At 22.3% G+C, this 23,417-nt stretch overlaps 6 protein-coding genes across 6 annotated transcripts; 3 read left to right on the top strand and 3 right to left on the bottom strand.

Annotated features, from left to right (window-relative positions):
* Positions 1 to 2,427: 2,427 nt before the first annotated feature.
* Positions 2,428 to 3,192, top strand: PY17X_0305000 (uncharacterized protein; the record flags this gene model as incomplete). The annotated part of the gene is made up of 2 exons (XM_723373.1): positions 2,428 to 2,785; positions 2,909 to 3,192. The coding sequence occupies 2 exons, from the start codon at positions 2,428 to 2,430 to the stop codon at positions 3,190 to 3,192; spliced, it is 642 nt and encodes a 213-aa protein (XP_728466.1).
* Positions 3,193 to 3,375: 183 nt separating this feature from the next.
* On the bottom strand, positions 3,376 to 4,797 carry PY17X_0304900 (adenylosuccinate lyase, putative; the record flags this gene model as incomplete). The annotated part of the gene is made up of 1 exon (XM_721443.1): positions 3,376 to 4,797. One exon carries the CDS (start codon positions 4,795 to 4,797, stop codon positions 3,376 to 3,378), a length of 1,422 nt encoding a protein of 473 aa, XP_726536.1.
* A 1,225-nt stretch (positions 4,798 to 6,022) lies between these two features.
* Positions 6,023 to 6,448, top strand: PY17X_0304800 (DNA-directed RNA polymerase III subunit RPC10, putative; the record flags this gene model as incomplete). Its single annotated transcript, XM_022954939.1, has 2 exons — positions 6,023 to 6,221; positions 6,327 to 6,448. 2 exons carry the CDS (start codon positions 6,023 to 6,025, stop codon positions 6,446 to 6,448), a joined length of 321 nt encoding a protein of 106 aa, XP_022811437.1.
* A 2,421-nt stretch (positions 6,449 to 8,869) lies between these two features.
* Positions 8,870 to 11,821, top strand: PY17X_0304700 (conserved Plasmodium protein, unknown function; the record flags this gene model as incomplete). Its single annotated transcript, XM_720976.2, has 1 exon — positions 8,870 to 11,821. The coding sequence occupies one exon, from the start codon at positions 8,870 to 8,872 to the stop codon at positions 11,819 to 11,821; it is 2,952 nt and encodes a 983-aa protein (XP_726069.2).
* Positions 11,822 to 12,253: 432 nt separating this feature from the next.
* On the bottom strand, positions 12,254 to 19,115 carry PY17X_0304600 (pentafunctional AROM polypeptide, putative; the record flags this gene model as incomplete). Its single annotated transcript, XM_022954937.2, has 4 exons — positions 12,254 to 17,769; positions 17,915 to 18,004; positions 18,150 to 18,729; positions 18,981 to 19,115. 4 exons carry the CDS (start codon positions 19,113 to 19,115, stop codon positions 12,254 to 12,256), a joined length of 6,321 nt encoding a protein of 2,106 aa, XP_022811436.2.
* Positions 19,116 to 20,185: 1,070 nt separating this feature from the next.
* PY17X_0304500 (uncharacterized protein) lies at positions 20,186 to 21,811 on the bottom strand (the record flags this gene model as incomplete). Its single annotated transcript, XM_720345.1, has 1 exon — positions 20,186 to 21,811. The coding sequence occupies one exon, from the start codon at positions 21,809 to 21,811 to the stop codon at positions 20,186 to 20,188; it is 1,626 nt and encodes a 541-aa protein (XP_725438.1).
* Between the last annotated feature and the right edge of the window lie 1,606 nt (positions 21,812 to 23,417).

Below are 23,417 nucleotides of genomic sequence, written 5' to 3'. Positions count from 1 at the left end.
ATTATATATACACACAAAAATATATATATATAACAATTCACACATGTACAAAATGTGATTTTAAGCATATATATGTATATCGAACAACATACAAATAAATTTTATTTTACAGTAATCTTAGCTAAATGTTTAGGAACATGTTTTAAATAAATATATATATATATATATATATATATATATATATTTACTTTTTTTGTTATATTTTTAAGCTATTTAAAATTTATATATATGAATTGCGTAAACCCATTGGGTGGTAAGGTATAGAATTGTGAAATGTGAAATATGAAATGAATGTTTTATTTGGCATGATAATCAAAAAACAATTATGGAATGTTCTTTATTCATTCAAAAATTAAAAATAAAAAAAAATGATGTATTAAAATGAATGAACAAATAAATGAATAAAAATAATATCGTATAAAATAATGTCTTAATTTTTATTTAATTATCAAAATTTTCTGCTTTTTTTCAAGGAAATATAGCATAGGAAATTAAAAACGAATAATATATACACTTAATAAAAAAAGCAATACGTAGTTTTTCTTAATAATATATTACGTATATTATTTATTGCTTGGTATTTTGCATGTATTATTTATTCTTAATATGTGCTTATAATTATTTTTTTTTATTATGCACAAAATGTATAGTACTATATCTTAAGTAGCTTATCTTGGGTTAGTAAAAAAAAAAAAAAAAACATAAATAAAAGCTACTCATATATTATTATTTTTTTTTTTAATTATAATTGGTACTATTTTTACCTTAATTGTTAATAATTTTTTTAATTATAATTGTAATATTATTTTTATATGAAAAATGTACATTGCGGTGTGTATAAATAATTTTTGAGTACCACATATGGTTTACTTAAAATTTATAAAATATGAATAGAAAAATGAATAGAAAATGAATGAAAAACAAAATAGTATTTAACAAAACCACAACTGCATTCATATGAGTTATAATAATATATTTTTTTCGAATTTTTTCATTTTTTGGGGTATAATTGGTTGATAATAAAATAAATAGTTTTAGCAAAAGGGTGGCACTATGTACTGTTAGAGAAAAATAACATACTATTAAGGTCACATAGTACATTAATAAAATATATAGAAAAACTATAAAGCTATATATTTTTTCGTAAAGACACAACTTGGATATGATGAAAAAATGTATGTTGCAAAATAATATATGGTATGTGTATTTATTCACACCATTTTTAAAAATTAAAAAAATTATAGTTCTCTCCAAAAAATATCAATAATACATTCTTTGGGCATACGCTTATATATGGGATAAAAATGAAAGACAATTATATAACTTATCAACTTAAAAGTGTTACATGCATACTTTATAAATGCGTTTAAAATATGAACCACGGAATTATACATTATCTCTAACATTTTAAATCATTAAAAGAGAAAAATGAACAAAATGTGTGACATATTTCAATAAGCTAAAATTATTTCCTTATTCTTTAGTGTATTAAAAGATACTTGGTATTGAGCTTTAATTTAAATGTTGTTATTAATTTTATTTTAACATTTTGAATTAACAATATGCTAATATTTCCATTATGTGTTTAACTCATTAATGTTATAACTATATTTGTTTTATTTCACTTTTGTCCAAAAATTTTGAAAGAAAAAAAAAAAATACATACATTCTTTGTATATATTTAATAAATTCAATATCCTTTAAATGGAGAACTATTATTTATATTATCGTCACTTTTTTTTCATAAATTTTATTAATGGCTTACACAATTTAAAAAATTAAAAAAATTCATGATAATATATTTATTATTTTTTAATTTAACGAAAATGATGGAAAGATTAATAACTAATTGGTTATTAATTTTTGGGGGTATTATTGTGAGGAATGTGTTTTTATATATGTAAGGAAATACAGATTCAATAGTGCTATATATTACATTTTTAATAAAACATATTTACATAATTTTTTTTAGGTCTTTTAATATTAATAAATTTATTAATGATAAGATATTGCAAGTGTGTAAAATATAATTTATTATCATTTTTTTTTTTTAAATATGATTTAATTTTTATTAATAAAGATATTTTTAAATACACAAAGAACTAAATTTGGTATAAATTTATACTTATGAATTAGTTGCAAAGCTTTTAATAATTTGAAAGATGAGGAACATAATAATGTTGTAACATTTGGGGGCTATATTAAATATGTTTAGCATTTGAGTAGTTTTCTATTTTTAATAATAATCTTTAATAATAATTTTTAATTGCATATATTTAATAATAATCTTTAATTGTATATATTTACACATTTTTATATTTGTCAATTTTTCTCATAAAAAACTGGTTGTTTCATTTGGAGGGTTTTGCATTTTTTTTTAATTTTAATAATCATTTTTTTCAACAATTATTTTAATTTTTCAAAAAAATGAAAATCACAAATTACTTATCAATTATTAATCTCTTTGTTGTTTTATTAATATCATTTAAAAATGTTCATGAAATTTCTTTAATTAATACAAAAAAATATCAACGTAATATATTTTGTGCTAAAAGAATTTTAGGAGATCCCCCCTCTGCTAATCCATCTACTAGTTTGAATCAAAATGAGGATAATCATAATTCAAACCCAGATGCTAACAAAGGAAATACAAACAAATCAGATAAACTAAATGGTGATAATATACCAAATTCTCAAAGCAAATCTGAAAATACAAATCTATCTGAATCCCCTAAAACTGGAACTGCTTCAAATCCACCACAGCCCGAACCTTCAGTACAACCAGGTAACAAAAAATGAAGGAAAAAATGGAAAGCGAAAAAATGCAAGGAAAAAAATGGAAAGCGAAAAAAAAACACAAAATGATTTTCATTCCTCTCCTTTATGTGTACATAACACATTTTGGTAGGTAATACAAATGGCGATTCCCAAAATTCCATTCACTCTGATGATGAAGAAGAAGATGATGAAGATGAAGATGATGATGAAGAAGATTGTTCAGTGAATAATGGGGGATGTGGAGAAAATTTATTGTGTGAAAAAATGGAAAGTGGGATAATAAAATGTTCATGTCCATCTGGATATAAATTAAACGGTACTAGCTGTATCGAATTACTCAGTGCGCATTCAGTAAATTACTGTTTTTGCGGAATTTTAATTATTTTAATTATTTTAGTTTCCATGATATATTAACTTTGATTACTACATTTATTTGTTTTACCACTTTGCTGCTTCGCTATTTTGAAACATGCCTAACTTTGAAATGCCTAACTTTGAAATGCCTAACTTTGAATGGCTATCTCTGAAATGGCTATCTCTGAAATGGCTAACTTATGCACCTCATAAAAGACGTAACCAGTTGTAGAGATGCCAATTTTATGGTGTTTTTTTGGAGGTATCGCTCATTTCATGTTTCTTATCCAATTCTATTTTATCAACATTAGTAGCCAAATAATCGGCATATCCTATATATGTATTAGGACTAAGATTTAATAATTGACTTATAGAATTTGGAGGTATAAATTCTGATTTTGTTTTAATATATTGTTGCATTAGTTCTTTATCAACATTTTTTCCACGTGTAAAGTTTTTTAATTCTTCATAAGCATTTGGAAAATTATAATTTTTTAAGACAATTTGAACGGGTTCAGCTAAAGTACTCCAATTATTGTTTAATTCTTGATATGCTGCTTTTTCATTTATATCAATTTTTCCTAAACCTTTTAAAATAGATTTGTATGAAATAAGAGAATATGCATATGAAGTTCCAATATTTCGTAAAACTGTTGAATCAGATAAATCTCTTTGTAATCTACTTATAGATAATTTTGCACTGAATGCTTTAAAAAGTGCATTAGCTAGATGTAAATTTCCTTCAGCATTTTCAAAATCAATTGGATTTATTTTATGAGGCATAGTACTACTTCCAATTTCATTTTTTATATTTTTTAATTTTAATAAATTATTTGATATATATAACCATATATCTATTGATAAATCTAAAAGTGTCGAATTAATTCTTCCTAATGCATCTGAAATTTCACAAATATAATCATGATCTTGTATTTGTGTACAATATAAACTATAATTAATGTTAAAATATTTTTCTACAAAATATTTTATATTACTAATCCAATCAATATTATTATTAGCTATTTTATGAGCATTGAAATTTCCAACTGCACCATTAAATTTTCCATATATTTTTATATTTTTTAATGTAGATATATGTCTTTTTAATCTATCAAAATAGTTAGCCATTTCTTTTCCAAAGGTTGTTGCAGATGCAGGTTGACCATGGGTTCTAGATAATATAGCAACATGACTATATTCAGATGCTAACTCTTTTAATCGATTCATTATTTGTTCTATATGAGGTATTATTATATTATGTAAACATAATTTTATACATATACCATATGCTATATTATTTATATCCTCACTAGTACATAAATAATGTACATATTCTTTTATATTATCAAGTTCATTATTACTTTGACTTATTTTTTCTTTAATAAAATATTCTACTGCCTTAACATCATGATTTGTTTCTTTTTCAATTTCTTTTAATCTTAATGCATCTTCATCATTTATATCTGCTATTTTGTGTAATTTGTCAATTGATTCTGCACTTAACTTTTTAAAAAAAAATTCTTTATCATTCAAAAAAATAAGCCATTGTATTTCAACATATATCCTATATTTTATTAATGCATATTCTGAGAAATATTCGGAAATCTCTTTACAACTATTTTTGTATCTCCCATCAATTGGAGAAATGTTTTTTAAGTTTTCCATGGCAAAGCGAAATGAAAAAAAGGGAAAAAAAAGGGAAAAAAAAAAGGGAAAAAAAAAAGGGAAAAAAAAGGGAAAAAAAAAGGGAAAAAAAAAAGAGAAAAAAAAAGAGAAAAAAAAAAAGAGAAAAAAAGGAAAAAAAAAGGAAAAAAAAAGAAAATATTGAGTAATAGATAAAATAAAATTCGAAGCAATATATTTTCCTTCCCCTTTTCTTTTTCTAAATATTTTACTTCAAAAAATGAGATATGCCAAAGATATAAAATAGTGTGGAAATATATGTACATGCATTATATGTATACTTTGAGAAAAAAAAGGAAAGCACAAGAATATGATTTAAAAAATTATGATAATACAAATAAAATATTTTTATATCATATAAATAATTTTATTCCTTTACATATTTTGTCAAAGAAAAAGGAAAAAAAAATTCAAAATTGTACGACATCAAAAGAGAGGGCGAGCAAAATAGCTAGATGGAAAACGCAAAAATAAAAACAATTCAATACAAAATTAAAGGAAGCAAATCGTAATTTATACTTTTAAGTGTTGAAAGTGTTGAAAATGCTGAAAATGCTGAAAATGCTGAAAATATAAAAATATAAAAATATAACAATATAGCAATATAACAATATAGCAATATAACAATATAACAATATTAGCAATATTGTTTGCGATCTAGAATGAACTGAGAATTGTACGATTTTTTCCAATTGGCATACATAAAAATATACAATTTTTGTTTTTAAATTAAGAACAAAAAATATATATTAAATATATTTGGTTGGTTTCATTTATATAACTATATGAGAAGAGAGAGGATGAGATATACCCAACTAACACCCCATTATTTTTCAGAAAGTCAAATAAATAATAAAGCGAATAATAACACATATTATTGAATTGAACCAAATTTGGAAGAAAAAACAAAAAGAAAAAAAAACAAAAAGAAAAAAAAACAAAAAGAAAAGTGTACAACCAGTGAAAGCAGCACAAACTCTAACTTTAATATAATATATTGTAATTCTCTATATATTTATTTTTACAAAATTAAGTGAGATAATAAAACAAAGATGTCGAATATTTCCAAATAAATAGGCATGAAATACGATTTTAGGCATATATATATATTTTGAAAAAATAGTTGAAATATTTGTTAAGTTTGCTTATTTTTTTGTTTGCATTTTTGGTGTATAAATTTGTATGTATACAACCGTGTTTTAAGGACATGGCTTTTTTTTGTCCAAATTGTCACAATATTGTTTTAGTTCATGTTGAAAATGGAGTATACCTTTACTGTAAAACATGTAATTTTAAATATAAAATAAAAAATAAAATATACAACAAATATGATTGCAAAGAGTTTAACAAAACAATTCCCTTGGATGCTGTAGATATGAATAATAAAAATATGTCCAAAACACAAGGTAACATTTTACTAAAATTTGTCACGTTAATTATTATTATCATGTACACATTTTATTATACGAACTAACCAAATTGTCTTATTTTTTTTTTTTTTTTTATTTTAGCTATATGCCCAAAATGCACACATGATGAAGCCTATTTTTACAGTTTGCAAATAAGATCAGCAGATGAACCCAGTACACTTTTTTATATTTGCGTTAATTGCAATTATCATTGGAAGGAATAATATGCTTTAACTTGTTCGCTCTCTTTTCACTATTTTTTCACTATTTTTTCTCTTTTTTTCTCTTTTTTTCGAATAACCATTTAAATTTTATTTAAAGTGTTTTGATTTTATGGGAAAAAATGATACCACATCCATTATTATGTCATATTAAAACTATGCCCCTATTTATTTACTATATTTTTATAACTATACAATTATGAGTGGAAAATAGTGTTGTTATATATTATGGCATATGAATATAGTTTTGTTGGGACCATATACATTTTTATAAGTTCCTTTTTAAAGATATTCAAATTCATATTAAGGTGAATAAAATATAACATTGTATTATTTTTTCTATTTATTCAGTTGGTTTTTATATTGTATTATTGATATATATGCTTATTTTATGTATTAAAATTTAAGTGTTTGTTTTTTTTTAATATTTCTCTATATAATAATAAATGTATATTTTTCCCAGTTTATCATTTTATGAGGGTTTATAATAAAATTTATTCTTCTTATTAATTCAATGGAATTACATTAAAAAAAAAACAAAATAATATTATAATTAAAAAAATTATAAAATTTATTATTTAAAACTTAAGAAAATATAAAATGATATATAAGATTATAAATATGTATATACTTATTTTATTAAAAGTATAGAATAATATTTTTTTTTTTTTTTTTTTTTTTTTTTTTATAAATTATATGTATATGCACATGCGTACATAAAACAAAATACATACGGCTGATAAAAAATAGCCATAGGCTTAGGTTCCCTACAAAAATAAAGGCTTTATATTAAGTTAAGCAAATATAAAAAATAAATAAAAGCATAAATAAGTATATATATTAATATTATTAATGATAATTTTATAATTTTTTTTACATTAAATTCATTAATTTTATATATTAAAATTCTTAAAAATATAAAAATAGCTATAATAAAAAATATATAAAATCGTATGAACATGTAATATATTTTTAAAAAAAAAAAAAAAAAAAAAAAAAAAAAAAGCCACTAACTAAAAATCATATAGATTATTGCTAGACCTTACACAATGGTATTATATATGTATTACCTATAAAGATAAATACATATACGATATTTAAGTAGTTCATGCATATATATATATATTCATAAATGCTTATAAGGGGTATATAATATATACATACATATATATACCATTATATACATACATACTATACATACATATATATACATACTATATATACATATTTGCATAATACTTTGTGTACATATATTTATTAAGTTATATATTTATGGAACTTTTGCATGATTAGCCATATAAAAATATTCGCAAGTCATAATGTTACATCCTATAAGTAGACATACTCATAAGTACATGCATTATATATATTTTTTTTTTTAAATAAATTACTGATTTTTGGTTACAACCATTTCCACAAATAAACAACAACATTATTGTATTATAGATATTTTTTATCATGTAAAAATTATATGGTGCCTCAAATTAATGTATTTATTTCATATCATTGCATTTTTTTAATTATAATCATGTACAATTTTCATGATGATAAACACAAAATAATTTAATGTTAATAAATTTTAAAGAACATATTTAATTTTGCATATTAATATTTGAATAATTATGCAATTTGTAGAAAAATGTTATATAGAAATGCATAATAATTTATGTATGTAATATATATGATTTTACTTATACATATGTTTAGCATATATGTATATAATATCACGTGTGTGTGCATATATATAATAATAGCAATAATAGCAACAATAGCAACAATAGCAACAATAGCAATAATAACAATAGCAATAACAATATTATGAATATTAATATTATTGTCTCGAATTTTGAGAACCAGTTGTAAATATATCTCCACACAACGGAAAGTGAAAGACACAGTTGGCGTGGTAGAATATAAAATGTGATAAATATGAAAAATAAAAAAAAAGTAAATATTCGAAAATTTGTTTTTGTTTGATCTAGTGTTTTTAATTTATTTTTAATAATGTCTATCATTAATAAATAATATGCATAACCATATGCATATGTGCTATACATGTACTTCTGAATAATTTGTATCTTTTTTTTATTGAAATATATGAAGCTTTATAGTTATATAAATCAATGCGAATTAAAAAAAAAAAGAAAGCTACAATTTGGTAATATGTATATGCTTTGAATTATCCGTTTTTTTTTTTTTTTTTTTTTTTTTTTAAATTGTTAATTTGTTTTTACATTATATATTCAAAATTTATTCTATGTATGCCAAATTGTTTATGTGTTTCATATCGCTACTTCTTTTTATGGATAAAGTATGATAATAAAAGATGTATATATATATATATATAAAATAAAAAGAGTTATAAATTTTTTAATATAATGTTTTGTATTTTACATAAGGATAATAATAATAAAATAAAATAAAATGTCAGAGAGTCATATAACCAATATATCAACAAATGGGTATAAAGATAAAACAATATCCATGTATTATCAAAATGAATGTGAAAAAAATGAATATAATAAATATGTTTTAGATATTTATAATGTGAACTGTCGAAATATTACAAGAGAGAATAATATATCAAAGGGTGATCAGGAAAAAATTCAAAAAAATTATATTTTAAACACTTTAGAAGATGTAGCAAATATATATAATATGCAAAATAAAAATGATGAAAATGGTAAATTACAAAATCAAAATGATGGAAATGGTAAATTAGAAAAGGGAATGAATGGATATACTAAATCTAAGTCTGTAAAGAAACTAAAAGGAAAGGTTCTTACTAAAGATTCTATTAGTAGAGACAATTTTAGTATCACAAATGAGAAAATAGAAAATAAATTCGTAGATAATAATAATAAGAATAACAATAATAATAGTGGAAATGTGTGCACATCTAATTGTGGAATAAATAACATTGTTGATGGAAATGTTGATAATAAAATTTTGAAATATTATGATAACATAAATAATAATCAGGTATCCAATAATTTATTAAGAAGCAATGAAAATCTTTTTAATACAAAAATCGAAATGAATAACCCAGTATTACATATAGTTGGCAATGTTGGGAATGTTGGCAATGTTGGTAGTATTAACAGCATTGGCAGCGTTGGCAGCGTTGGCAGTGCTAGTAACAGTTTAATTCAGTCGGGAAATGTAGGAAACGTGGGAAACGTGGGAAACTACAATAGTAGTGACATTAGCCAAGGGGGTGGTGGGAATAATAATAATCGAGAGGGTTCAAATAAAGTATCTCCTTATAGATTAAATAGTGTTAATTTAAATATGCTAAATAAAAAATATAATTATAATATGAATAGTGGGAATGGAAATACAAATGTTTTAAAGCTTATATATAGAAACGATCAACATCCAAATATTAAGAATGGGGATAGTCCATTATATTTAATAAATGGTGAATATAATAAAAATATGAACAGAAATAACACAAGTAGCAATAGTACTAAAAGTAGTAGTAACCATAGTACTAATAGTATTCTAAGTTTTAGAGGTGTTAATAATAATGAAAAAAATTCTAATAATTTGAAAAATTTAGTAAATAAAGATAATTATGGATATGTAGAACCGATACAAAATTCTTTTGAATCATTTCGACCAATAATAAATCCAATAGCTCAAGGAAAAAATATAAAAAATGTTGGAAATTTAAAGCATTCTAATAATGTATCACAAACATTTAAAATTAATAATAATGAAAATGTAAGAAATGTAGGAATGCATATGGTCCCTAACGGGGTAAGAAGTGGCGTCATAAGTGGTGGTGTGAATGGCGTCGTGAGTGGTGGTGTGAATGGGGGCGATATGGGCATCTATATAAATTCCAAACATCCAAGCATGTGTAGTTTAGATTCCAAAAATAACTATAATCGTGAAATGGCTAGTTCAAAAAATCAACAAAATAATATTGGAACTGATTTTGAAGGGAATTATAAAAGCGCAAAAGATATGATGCCTTTACATGATAATAATATGAGTCAACATAAATTGGTAGATGGTAAAATAAAAATAATGCATCCAAGAGATGGAAAAGTTATGGCAGATTCGGTTAGAAGCGATGCCAATAATGGTGGCAATGGCAGTGGTGGTAGTGGCGAGGTGAATAGAGTTGTAAACATGGTGGGAAAAATAAAACCCAATTTTGTAATTCCAAAGAATGTGAATATAAACCCGAATAACAATTTTAGTGAATATCAAAGAGAAATACATAATAGTAAAATAATAAAAATGAATAATAATATATCGAATATAAAAAATGATATTGTTAATGATATAAATAGTTATATGTATGGTAATAAATTAAATATAGATATTAGAAATGACAGTAAAACAATGATGAAAGATATAAAAAAAAATAGAAGAGAATATTTAGTTGAACCATATAAAAAAATAAATCAAGATAATTATCATATTGTAAAAAATATATTATTTAATAGAAATTTGATTCATCCTCAAATTGTTAATGGATCATATATTTCTAATTGTAATATAAGACGAAATAGTAATAGTAGTGTTGCAAGTAATTTGTCTAATAATAGTAATATGATTAATTATGGTAATATATTTTATTTAGATAATAAAGTTGGATTTAAAAATGTTTTAAAACCGAACAGTCAATTATATAAAGATATTTCCATTTTAAATAACACAAAAAATAAGAATCCAAATGAATTATTAAAAAAAAAAAAAAAAAAAATAATAACAAAATATGAAGTAAAATATTTTTTAGTAAATACAGTAAAAGCTATAGGATGTGTATTAAAAAAATGGAAAACGAAAAAAATGGGAATTTATTTTTGGTTTCATATACAATGTATAGAATCTGAAAAAGATTTAGATTTTTATATTAACATTTTTAATTTTTTATTTGAAATAATAACAGGGAAAAATATTTATTATCAACATAATAATATAAATAATATAATAAATATATTTAAGGAATTTATTTTATATGATTGTAAACATATTTTTAAAAAAATTATCAAAATATTAAATAATTATGCAAAAAAAAATTCAAAACATTTTTCTATTTTTGGAAATTTAAAAGAAGATTTATTAAATGTTAATAAATCTTTATTACTAAATGAATCTGAACAAAAATCTTTTCTTACATCATCAGATAATTTGATACCATCTACTAGTCAGCAAGTTCAAAATGATGTAAATAATTTTGAAAATCAAGATAATAAAAAAAATAATTTCTTAGAATATTTATTTAATTCGATAAAAGATAATTATTACTCTCTTGAAAAAAACAACACCGGAAAATTATATTTATCTAACATGTTTTCAGGTTTTAGTGAATTAAATTATAACGAAATATTTAATGTGTTTTTAAAGCAGCCAAATTAAGGCCCAAGCCAGGTTAGCTGCCAGTTGCATTCTTCACCAAGCAATGTGTGTGTCCATGTATTGTTTTTATGCCTTATTATGCCTTATGCCTTATTTTTATTTTTATTTTTATGCCTTATTATTTTTATTTTTATTTTTTAAGCGTCTCAAAATGGCGCGAATCGAGTTGGATATATTATTAATGCGAAACAAATTGCATAAATAAAAATCTGTTCATTTTAAATAGCTTCATTTTAATTAACAGAATCAGGAAATTCCTGAGAATTCATTATAATTTTTAACAATTTCTATGAATTTTTATAATTTGCATAAATATACATCTACATCGGTTTAGCGTTTACTACACCGCATGTTACGTCGCATATTCGATTAATTATCATTAGCATAACTTATTTTGTTTTTAAAAATATTTATTTAAAATATATTAAATAGTTACAAACAATTAGATGGGCAACAAATAGCAATTATACAATTTGAATAATAATATTTATAAACAAAATTTGAATCTAATATTTGATTTTTTTTTTTTTTAATTATTTGAGATTTATTTGACGAGTTATATTTATATATATTCATTAAAAAAGAATTTCGAAATTTAAATTTTTTTATTTGATTATATAAAAAGGCTGAAAAGGGATCATATTTAGATTCTATATTATATAATAAAATATATTCTCCATCTTTTTTTATACATTGATTATTACTTTGAAAATATTTATTTAAAATTAAATTAAATAATTCTTTACTTATTTTAGAACAATAAAATGATAATTTTATACAACCTGCAAAAAAGATATTAACCATACTTATATATTTTTGTAATTTATTTATTTTATTTACATTTTTTGAGATAATAAAAAAACAATTTTCATTTTGTTCTTCTAATATATCTACATATTTTATATCAATATCAAATATGTTAATTTTGTATCTATAAAATATGTTTATTAAATAATTAAGATTTTTTTTTTCAATTTGTTTTTTTTCTGACTTGGTCATATTTTTACTAAAATTATGAGAAAAAAAATGTTTGTTTAATTTTATTATAATAGGTTTAGATGTATAAGATCGTATGATAAAAATAGCTAGATCTAATAATTCGAAATTTATAAATGGAAAATTAACACATTTTGTGTTTGTCTCATTTTGTCTATCAATGATAAGTTCAATATATTCATAATTTGATTCCAATAAATTGTAATTAAATAAATAAAAATTATTTAAATTTATAGAAAGAATTTGAGTAAATAATAATTTAGGATTTATAATAGGTTTAACATAAAATTTATAATTATAAAAATTTAGAAAACTAGATACAATCATATTATTTCTTGTTTTATTTAATTTTTTTATATTTTTATTTATAATATATTCTGTAGGTATAGAAAAATGAAAAGGTATGTTTAATTCATTAAATAAAATAGTTCTTCTTTTTATAATTTTATTTAAATTTCCTGATAATTTGGGTTTTATTTTATCATGTATACATATTTCATATAATTCATTTTCATCTCTTTTAATAATTATAACATTTTTTAATTTTTTTATAATATGTCTTGAATTTTCAAATTCAATTATTCCACCTCCTAAAATGATAGATATATTATTAACATAATTGTTATTCAATTTATCTATTTTGTATTTTGTATTTTTATATAAATCGTTTATCTTTTTGTTATAAAAAATGACGTCATCGTTATTTACGAAAAAGCATGGATTCTCGGCATTGTCAGCATTGGCAGAATTCTCAACATTGCCAGAATTCTCAGCATTCTCGGCATTGTCATTTTTTCTGACTTTATCAGCATTGGCACGATCATTTGTGTGCTTTATTTTTGAGCGTGGGTTATAAGCTAAAATGCAATAAGACATATAGAGTACCGAAATAAATGTCAGGTATTCATAATATCTAAAATCGCTAATTTTAATTTTATCAAAATTAATTTCATTTTCAAATATATAATCATCAATATCTATTACGAAACTATTTTGTATTTTTTTCCCTAAAAAACTTTTTCCTACATTTCTAATACCACATATTATATTTATATTAAGCCGGTTTATTTCTTTTAATAAATAATATACATTAATATCATTTTTTATTACTTCTTTGTATTTATATTTTCTCATATAATTTCCATCGTGCGGCAGCTCACTTTGCAACATCTCACTTTGCAACATCTCACTTTGCAACATCTCACTTTGCAACATCTCACTTTGCAACATCTCACTTTGCAACATCTCACTTTGCAACATCTCACTTTGCAACATCTCACTTTGCAACATCTCACTTTGCAACATCTCACTTTGCAACATCTCACTTTGCAACATCTCACTTTGCAACATCTCACTTTGCAACATCTCACTTTGCAAACTATTGGTTATTCCTTTGCAATGGTTTACACAATTTGGTTTCCATTTTTTTTTTTTTTTTTTTTTTTTTTTTACCAAATCAGTAAAATGTATCCTGTTTGTATTTGAAATGTTTGAAGTAGATGCACTATTTTTTTCACTTAATATATTATAATTGTTTAAATAAATAAAATGACTACATTTTAATTCATAAGATGTGTAATAGTTAAGATTTATTTGTAGATATTCATTTACATGTTTATAAAATTCTGGATAACTTTTTTTAATTTGAAAAGAATTATCAATTAATATATTTTTAAAAATAAGTGACAATATAGTGACCATAAAAATGATTCTATGATCATTTTTTGTATCTACAAATAAATATAATATATTATTATTATTTAATATATATTTTGAATTATTATAAAATATGACATTTTTTTTATACCCTATTTTTGAATTATCTATATAATTTTTATTACTATTTAAATTGAATATACAATTATCTATATAATTTCGAAATCTTGTAATATATATATTATTTTTATCACGTAAAATAAAAACGAAATTTTGAAAAACAAGTTTAAGTATATAGACAACGTTATTTATACGTATAGATTCTTTGATATCTTGATTATGTATATTCTTTATTTTGAACAGTATATTTTCGTTTCCATTTTTATGAATCATTATGTAATAAGCAAATAAAAGAGAAATAGGAAAAAAGTCATCTGAAAAATATTCTGCATCTATAACTATTTTTATTAATGCTTTATTTAAATTATTAAAATAATAATTTATGTATATTTTATCAAAAGCATGATATTTTATTTTCCTAATTTTATTTGTTTCTTTTTTATTTTTTTCAAAATATTGACACAAATTTTTTTTTATTTTTATATTTATACCATTGGAAGTAAATAAATATAATCTAACATTTCCAGTAGATATTTTTTTTATATATATATCAATACCTAATAATAATAACAAATTTAATAAAAAATAATTTTGCACATATTTTTGAATCATAACATATTTTATTTTATAATATTTTGAGTTTATTTTTTTCATTATAATATTGTTTAGACATAAATTTAAAATCAAACTACAATTTATTTTTTTTATTATACATCCAACAATAAAATAAAAATAAAGCCCTAAATCGTTGCATATTCTGTATATAGGCTTATAAATAACATTAACATTGTTCAAATGAGGATTGCCTAAAACTGTTTCATTTTTATTTTCATTTTTATTTTCATTTTTTTTATCTATATAACCATTTTGCTTGGCTAGTTCATATCGAACTCCTAATTTGTAGTATTTAATTTTGTTAACAATTTTTTTATAAATAGATTTCATAAATAATTTTTTATTCATTTGACTGAAACCACTTCTGCATCTATTTAATTTAACACTGTTATAATGAATGTATCTACAGATGCTTTTCCAATAGCCTTTTTTATGATATGGTGTATTTTTTTTTTTTTTTTTTTTTTCTACTAAAAAATATGCAAAATGGTCATATTTTTTTGATAATATATTTTCTTTTTTTATAATATAATTACAATTTTTTACACAAACTTTTACACCCCATAATTTCATTATATTCACAGTTAAATCAATAAAAGATTTTGAAGTCGTTTCAAAATATGTTTTATTTATTTTTTTCAAAATATTATTCGATTTATTCACACTTATAACAATTTCTTGTCTATTTTGGTCTTGTTCATTAAACACTTTTATATTTTTTGCAAATATTTTTGAGTTCTCAAATTGTTTATCTTTTTTTGTATAAACAATTTCTAAGAATGCTTTATTATAGATACATCTATAATCTGATAATTTATTTGGGTTCAAACTTTTTCTATAAATATTTTTTTTAGACCTACTAATTAATGAATTATAATAATTAACTTTTTTCTTAATCCGTATTTTAAAAAATAAATTTCTATATATTTTTAAATAACATTTTTTGTGATATTTTTTTTTAATTTTTTTATATAATAAATGTATACATGTGTTAGTTTCGGAAAATGGGGAAACTAATAACATAGAAGATACAAATTGGCTAGATGCAGAATTATTAATAAATATATTGTTAGATAAAAAAATATCATAATTTTTTAATTTTTCTCTTTTTACAGATATCTGAATAGGTAAATAATTTTTTTTTTTTAAATAAATAATTTTTATATATTTAAAAGATTTTTTAATAACATTAACTAATGGGCTTATAATTCGAACAGATTCCATTTGCTCATTCCCTTTTAAAATAATAAATTTTATTAATTTTTTATTTTCTTTTTTTGCTTTTAAATTTTGTTTGCATATATATAAGCATAACAATGGTAATAATAGTCGGCAAACAGTTCCAGAATTATACACGTTAAATATGATTTGATCTTGAAATATAAAATGTTTGAATAAAAAGTTGGAATCATTTTTGTCTACATTTCCGCTGATTGACACCGAATTTTCACACTCTTCACATTCGTCACACATTTTGTCGTATATTTTGTCGTATATTTTGTCGTATATTTTGTCGTATATTTTGTCATATATTTTTTCGCCCATTTTCTTCGCTTTTTTCTCGCCCATTTTCTTCGCTTTTTTCTCGCCCATTTTCTTCGCTTTTTTCTCGCCCATTTTCTTCGCTTTTTTCTCGCCCATTTTCTTCGCTTTTTTCTCGCCCATTTTCTTCGCTTTTTTCTTCGCTTTTTTTTTTAAAGATATGCTAAATTTTAAGTCTTTTAATATCTTAATAAACAAAACAACATCGAAACAAAGGTTAACATTTTTAAGGACAACATTTTGAATACTCATACAACTAGTATAAATTGCACGGATTGTTTCCGATTTATTTCCAACATTTTTTATAAATAAAAAATTCGAATTATTTATATTTATTATTTTTCTTTTTTGGGAATTGTAATAAATGTTAGATGATATAAAATTTGAACACATTGAAATAGAAGCTATAGGGGATAAAACTTTACAAAATATAGACAGTGGTACATCTATTATAATATCTGGTTTTATTTTATTTATATCTGTTAAATGAATTATAGGAATTTTATTATTATTTTCATTAGAACAATATGTTTTTTGTAAAAATGTAATGATATCTTTAGTATAATAATTAAGAAAATTAGTATTTAATTTATAGTTTAAGTTATATTTTATCATAATTTGTTCAATATCAATAAATAAAAGCATATTTATTTTATTAATTTCATTTAATATTTTTAATTCATAATATATTCCATATATATTATATTTATTTTTATAATTTTCAAAATTTGATGTTTGATTAAATACACTTTTTATTGCATTTCCTATAACATTACCAAAATTTAATATGTTAACATAATTCACATTTTTCTGACACATTTTTTTTATTATTTTTTCTCTATTTTTTATACATTTGTATATTATATATTTCGATCTTTTTCGAAAATAATTTAAATCGTTTTCTTTTATTTTTATGTAAAGTTTTTTATCATTAAGAATTCCGAATCTTAGCGCCTCTGCCAAGCCAAATTTGCACTCCTTTTCACTTAAAGGCGAAAGTAGGCACATCGCTACGTATGCTAAAAATATCACAATAAAAACATCACAATAAAAATATCACAATAAAAATATCACAATAAAATATGACTATCATCATTATTATCATCATTATCATTATCATTGTTACACCAATTAATTAGTAAAAACTTGAATTGCATTTTTTACCTAAAATGGGGCTATTCGAAATTCGAGATATTTCTTGGGCCATTGTAATTGCTGAACTGACACTAAGAGGGAATGCATACATTTTCATCACTGTATTTTATTTAAGAAAAAAAGAAAAAAGATAATGAACTTGTGTAAAAATCAAAGGCTAAATAATATACACACATGTGTATATGTATGGGTATGCATATTTTATTTTTCCTTTTCTTTAGAAATTAAAATATTTTTAAATAACCTTTAAAATGATCATGAATGATCTGTATAATGTCTATCATGTATTTATTTAAAAAAAGAAATATTTCACTTTGGCTTGAAATTGGAATTTTTTTTAAAACCTCTATAAATTCTTCGAGTTTTTCAACTTTTTGATATTTTTTTTTTATCCTTATAACAACAATTAGAACATTTTCTATTTCAAATGTATTTATTTTATCATTATTAATTATTTCTTTAATTATGTTTTGATACTTTTCATTTGGCATATTTTCATTAAATACATTTTTTTCCTGTCTGGCAAGGTTTTTATGTTGATTTTTGTCACCAATTTGCATGACTTGTTCATAATTTTTTTCAACATTTTGTATATATGTTGTGTGTGCATTTTTTTGTTTTTTTACATCATGGTCATTTTTTTTTCCCGCCTGTGTAATGATACCACTTGTATTTAGTATATTCTGTGTTTGATTCTTGAGGGGTGATTTTTCATTTTCTTTATCGTTTAGAAGAAAAGCTATAATTTTAAATATATATTTTTTTATTTTGGGGAGTAATTTATAATCGGTGATAATTATGTAATTCCCATGGTCATTCCTTTTCTGAAAAATTTCCAAAAAAAAATATTCATATAGTATAATTATGCATATATATATATACATGCATGCATACATATATACACATTTTAATACTTTTTAAATAGTTTAAAATGGTTATTTAGTTGTATGTTAGTATGAATTTGAGAAATTGTTAATGTTATATAGATTATGATTCGCATTGCACATAATTCAAATATATAGTTGTAGAATTTGATATATATATATTCGAGGAATTGTGTTAATTCGCTTTTTACCAATTGGAATAATTCAAAGAATGGTGATAGAGTATTTTCTACATGTATATTTTCAAATTCTTCATGTTCTCGAAATGTATTGGGTATGGGCATGGGCATGGGCATGATATTCTCTTCTAATGTTATTTCTTGCATAGTTAAAATAAAAAAAATATCAAAAAAAAATATATAACCATATTTAACTAAATTTAATTATTTATTTTTATAATAAAAAATTTATTTTATATATAGATATACATATTACTAAAAATGCAGTCAATTTTTTTTGTAGAATTAACAGCACTTATAGATTTCTTAATTATTATATGCTTAATTTTTCACATATACTTTGGCCATAATATATATACATAGCATATTTTTATATACTTTTTATAAAAATTATAGTAAGCTCAAAATATGTGCCTTTTCATAAAAAATTGACATATCGCTAACATGATAAATATCTAAAATTACATTCACTACGTAAATCTCACTATGCTTTTTGTTTTTTTTTATAATTATGTTTTGTCCTAACCTGCGAAAAGAAACTCAATATTATGTACATATATTAATGAATATAGAACTATCAAAAAAATAAAAATTTTGGGAAATTTATTGATGATGTTTATTTATATATGTGGATATAAATCGTTTGTTTGGGTATTTTAACCAGAGAAAATAATAAATTATTAATAAAAATATTTCAGAAAAAGTAAGTTTAAATATAAAAAGGATAAAGCAAAGAAAAATAATTGCTTTTGTGTAATAATATGCAACATATATAAAAGTGTCGTAATAAAAAGGTAAGAAATATATTAAAGACGGAGTTGGAATAAATAAAATGGAAATTCATGCAAATTTTTCAAATAACAGTATATATAAAAAGTAAAGGGAAACCACACACACATGTATATATATATAAAGCGAATATAATATAGCATAATTTATATAACATAATAAAATGCACATATGAATAAAAAAAATTATAACACAAATAAAAAATATGTTACTAACTGTTTCTCATTCATATGGATTCATAATTTAATTATTGAATTTGTTCAAATAATATATTTTAGTTTTTTCCATTTTTTTGTTAATTTTTTAAAATACCGAATTTATAATTTATAGTAACTTATTTTTAATTATTATTTTTTTTTTTTTAAATTTATCTAGTATATAACACATACATACGATTCTAAAAGTATCTATTATTATCCTATTTTGAATTATGACATAACTTTATCTGCCATAGTCTCGTCATCTTCATCATCATATTTGTATTCTGATTCAATGATTTGATTCATTTTTAAATATTCTGCACCATAAGTAAAATGGAGAAGAGAATAAAAAATAAAAGACAAAATCCATGGTACTGCAGTAAGATATAACAATGTTTTTGAAAGAGCTTCTGCATTATGACTTCTAAATTCTGTAGTCATATCAGAAATTAACAAATTGTTATTTCTATAATTAAATACTTCTTCAGCTAAATAACCAAATAACGGTGCACCTATTAATGAGGATCCGACACCTTCAATAGCTATAGTTAGTGAAAAAATAGTACCTCTATAATCTGGTCTTATAATATCGGATACAATTGGTCTATTAACTGCTACTCCAGCTATAGATGACAAACCCAAAAAAAAACAAGATAAAACAAATAATTCAAAACTTTCTTTTCTTTTAGGTATTACTAAATATGTTAATATAACTAACGGTACTCTACCAAACATAGCTAGCTGACCTAAAAAAGGTCGACCATGTTTATTTGATATATTGTGCATTATGTCACCAAAATGACCTCCTAATACTCCTCCTAAAGCGGACCCAATTAATAAAAACCCTGTTATTACAGCTGCTTGTAAATCACTTAAATCACAATATTGAAAAAACATTGTATTAAAACTTAAAGCTAGCCATGGAATTGTACCAGTAAATCCTTCTAACAATATTATTATTATACTTTTTTTAGACAAACTATCTATAAGCATCTCTCTAACATTTTGATATAACATATATGATTGACTTCGTTTGGGTTCTACTATTGTTTCATTATTATTATCAATTATACTTTCTTCCATATATGAATTTGTTTCTTTTTTATTTATTCTTACTTGTCTCGGTGCATCTTCCACAAAAAGTGCAACAATAATACTTAATAATATACTTAATGCACCAACTATAATAAAACATAATCTCCAACCTCGAATTGTTCCAAAATATTTCATCGAAACGGTAGTCGTAACGACACCTCCAATTAATCGACCAATACTAGAAGATAATTGTACAATACCAAAAGATAATCCTAAAGATTCATTTTTTGCTGCATCTGCTAATATACTTTGTGATATCGGACCAATACTACCTAAAGCTAATCCATTTATTGCTCTAAAAATTATTATATGTGCAAAGTCATTTATATTTGCTAAAAATATTGTTGCTAATCCCCACAATGCTGTACCAAATACTAACATCCATTTTCTTGAATATTTATCTGACAAAAAACCCCATATTGGACTAAATAAACTTAACATTAATGTTTGGGCTAGTGTTATATATCCTAATAGAGATGGATGCAAATTTAAATCTGCTTCTAACGCTCTAAAACTTGCTGGTAATAATTGATCATCACATCCATCTAAACCTGCTGCTACGTTTACTACAGCCAAAGATTTATGAAATGCCATACTATTTTTTCCATTTCTTTTAAATTTTGAAGCCCCTTTTTTTAAAATGTCATCTACGTCATCTTCATATTTATATGTTTCAACTAGTTTTTCCGTTTCTTCTGCTAGCACATTATTTATTGGGAAACTCGCTTTCCTGTTTTGGGTATAGGAATCGGCATTCATTATGTATGTATCTGTCTGTCTATCTATCTACCTATGTATCTGTTTATCTATCTATGTGTGTGTCTACCTACGTATCTATCTATATATATATTTATTTTACAATTGTATGACTATGATATGTTAGTTTCTCTATAATATTTTCGCCTCAATGCATGGCACCACATTAATCGAAAGTTTGGGTTCAAAAAAAATTGTGAGAAAATATTTGCGATGGCTTCTTTGTGTGTATTAACTGGACTGAAAAAATAAACACTTAGGAGTAGTGGACAGAGGGAAACAAAATCAAACAAAGAAAAAAAATTATGTATATGTATATCCATATAAAATTCGAAACAGTAACTCGAAATGTGCTATTCCAAGATTTTTATCTGTTGCTATTTTCGTCTCCCAAAACCGTGATATTCGGTATTGCAACTTAATTTGGTATTGCAACTTAATTTGGTATTGCAACTTAATTTGGTATCTCAACTTAATTCGGTATCTCAACTTAATTCGGTTGCTTTGAAATGGGTCTATTAGTCGATATGTTGTACTATTTGAAACATTATTACATTTCAGAGGCCCATATCAATCATATGATTTCCTGTATGAAAAAAATAAAATAATAAAACAACAAAGAATTAATGCACAACTAGTAGATATAAAAATGTGAGAATTAATATAGCTACAGAAAACGGGGAAAAGGCAAAATAAAAAGGGTAATGTAAAGTATACTTGTAAATAAAGCCGTAAAAATATTTAAATAATAAAAGGTAAATATTTCATTATAGCTGTACGAATAAACATGTATGTATGCATATATGTATGTATACGGGCTTATACATGCAATTTAAATCGAAAATAATGATATAGACAAATATTTATGTACAAACTCGAAAGTACATTGCGCGGAAAAAGTAAAATAATAAATGCGTACTTTATTTAGTTCTATATTTTGTGGTTATATATATATTTTTAGTTGCATGACACTATAACATTACATGAGAAAAAAAACAATTAAAAATGTATAAAAATGTATAAAAATGTATAAAAATATTAAATAGCTAATTAAAAATAGTAAGTAAAAGGTAAAAAAAAAAAAAAATAATAATAAATAATAAAAATAATAAAAATAATAAAAATAATAAAAATAATAAAAAATAATAAATAATAAAAAATATTAAAATGAATAAATGTAACAATAAAATAAGACGGTTGGAAAATACAAATTTGGAAACTTAAAAAAACGCATCAAATATGTAGAAACAAAAATACAAAAAATAAAATTAACCACTAACATTAAAATGATGTCTTATAAAATATTACGTAATAAAATATATGTAATGTTCAGTGATTTGAAAAGTTCGTTTTAATAATTTGGAAATAAGATTTCACAACTTTTTATAAAGCATGCGTTTGTTTTTTTTAAGAGGATCAGTAATGCATCATTATAGTAACATTTAAAACGAAATGCAGTGAATTATTTACAACTTTAGTTATGTCTGGATATGAAATATTATATATATGTATGTGCTATTATTATTTTTTTTTTTTTATGCGGAAGAAAACACACAATTATGTATGCATATGTATATATTTTTTTTATTTCCTATTTATTCATTCTTTT

The sequence above is a fragment of the Plasmodium yoelii genome (assembly GCF_900002385.2).
Source record: "Plasmodium yoelii strain 17X genome assembly, chromosome: 3".
Classification (NCBI taxonomy): Eukaryota; Apicomplexa; class Aconoidasida; order Haemosporida; family Plasmodiidae; genus Plasmodium; species Plasmodium yoelii.
This window is presented reverse-complemented; position numbering and strand designations above follow the sequence as displayed.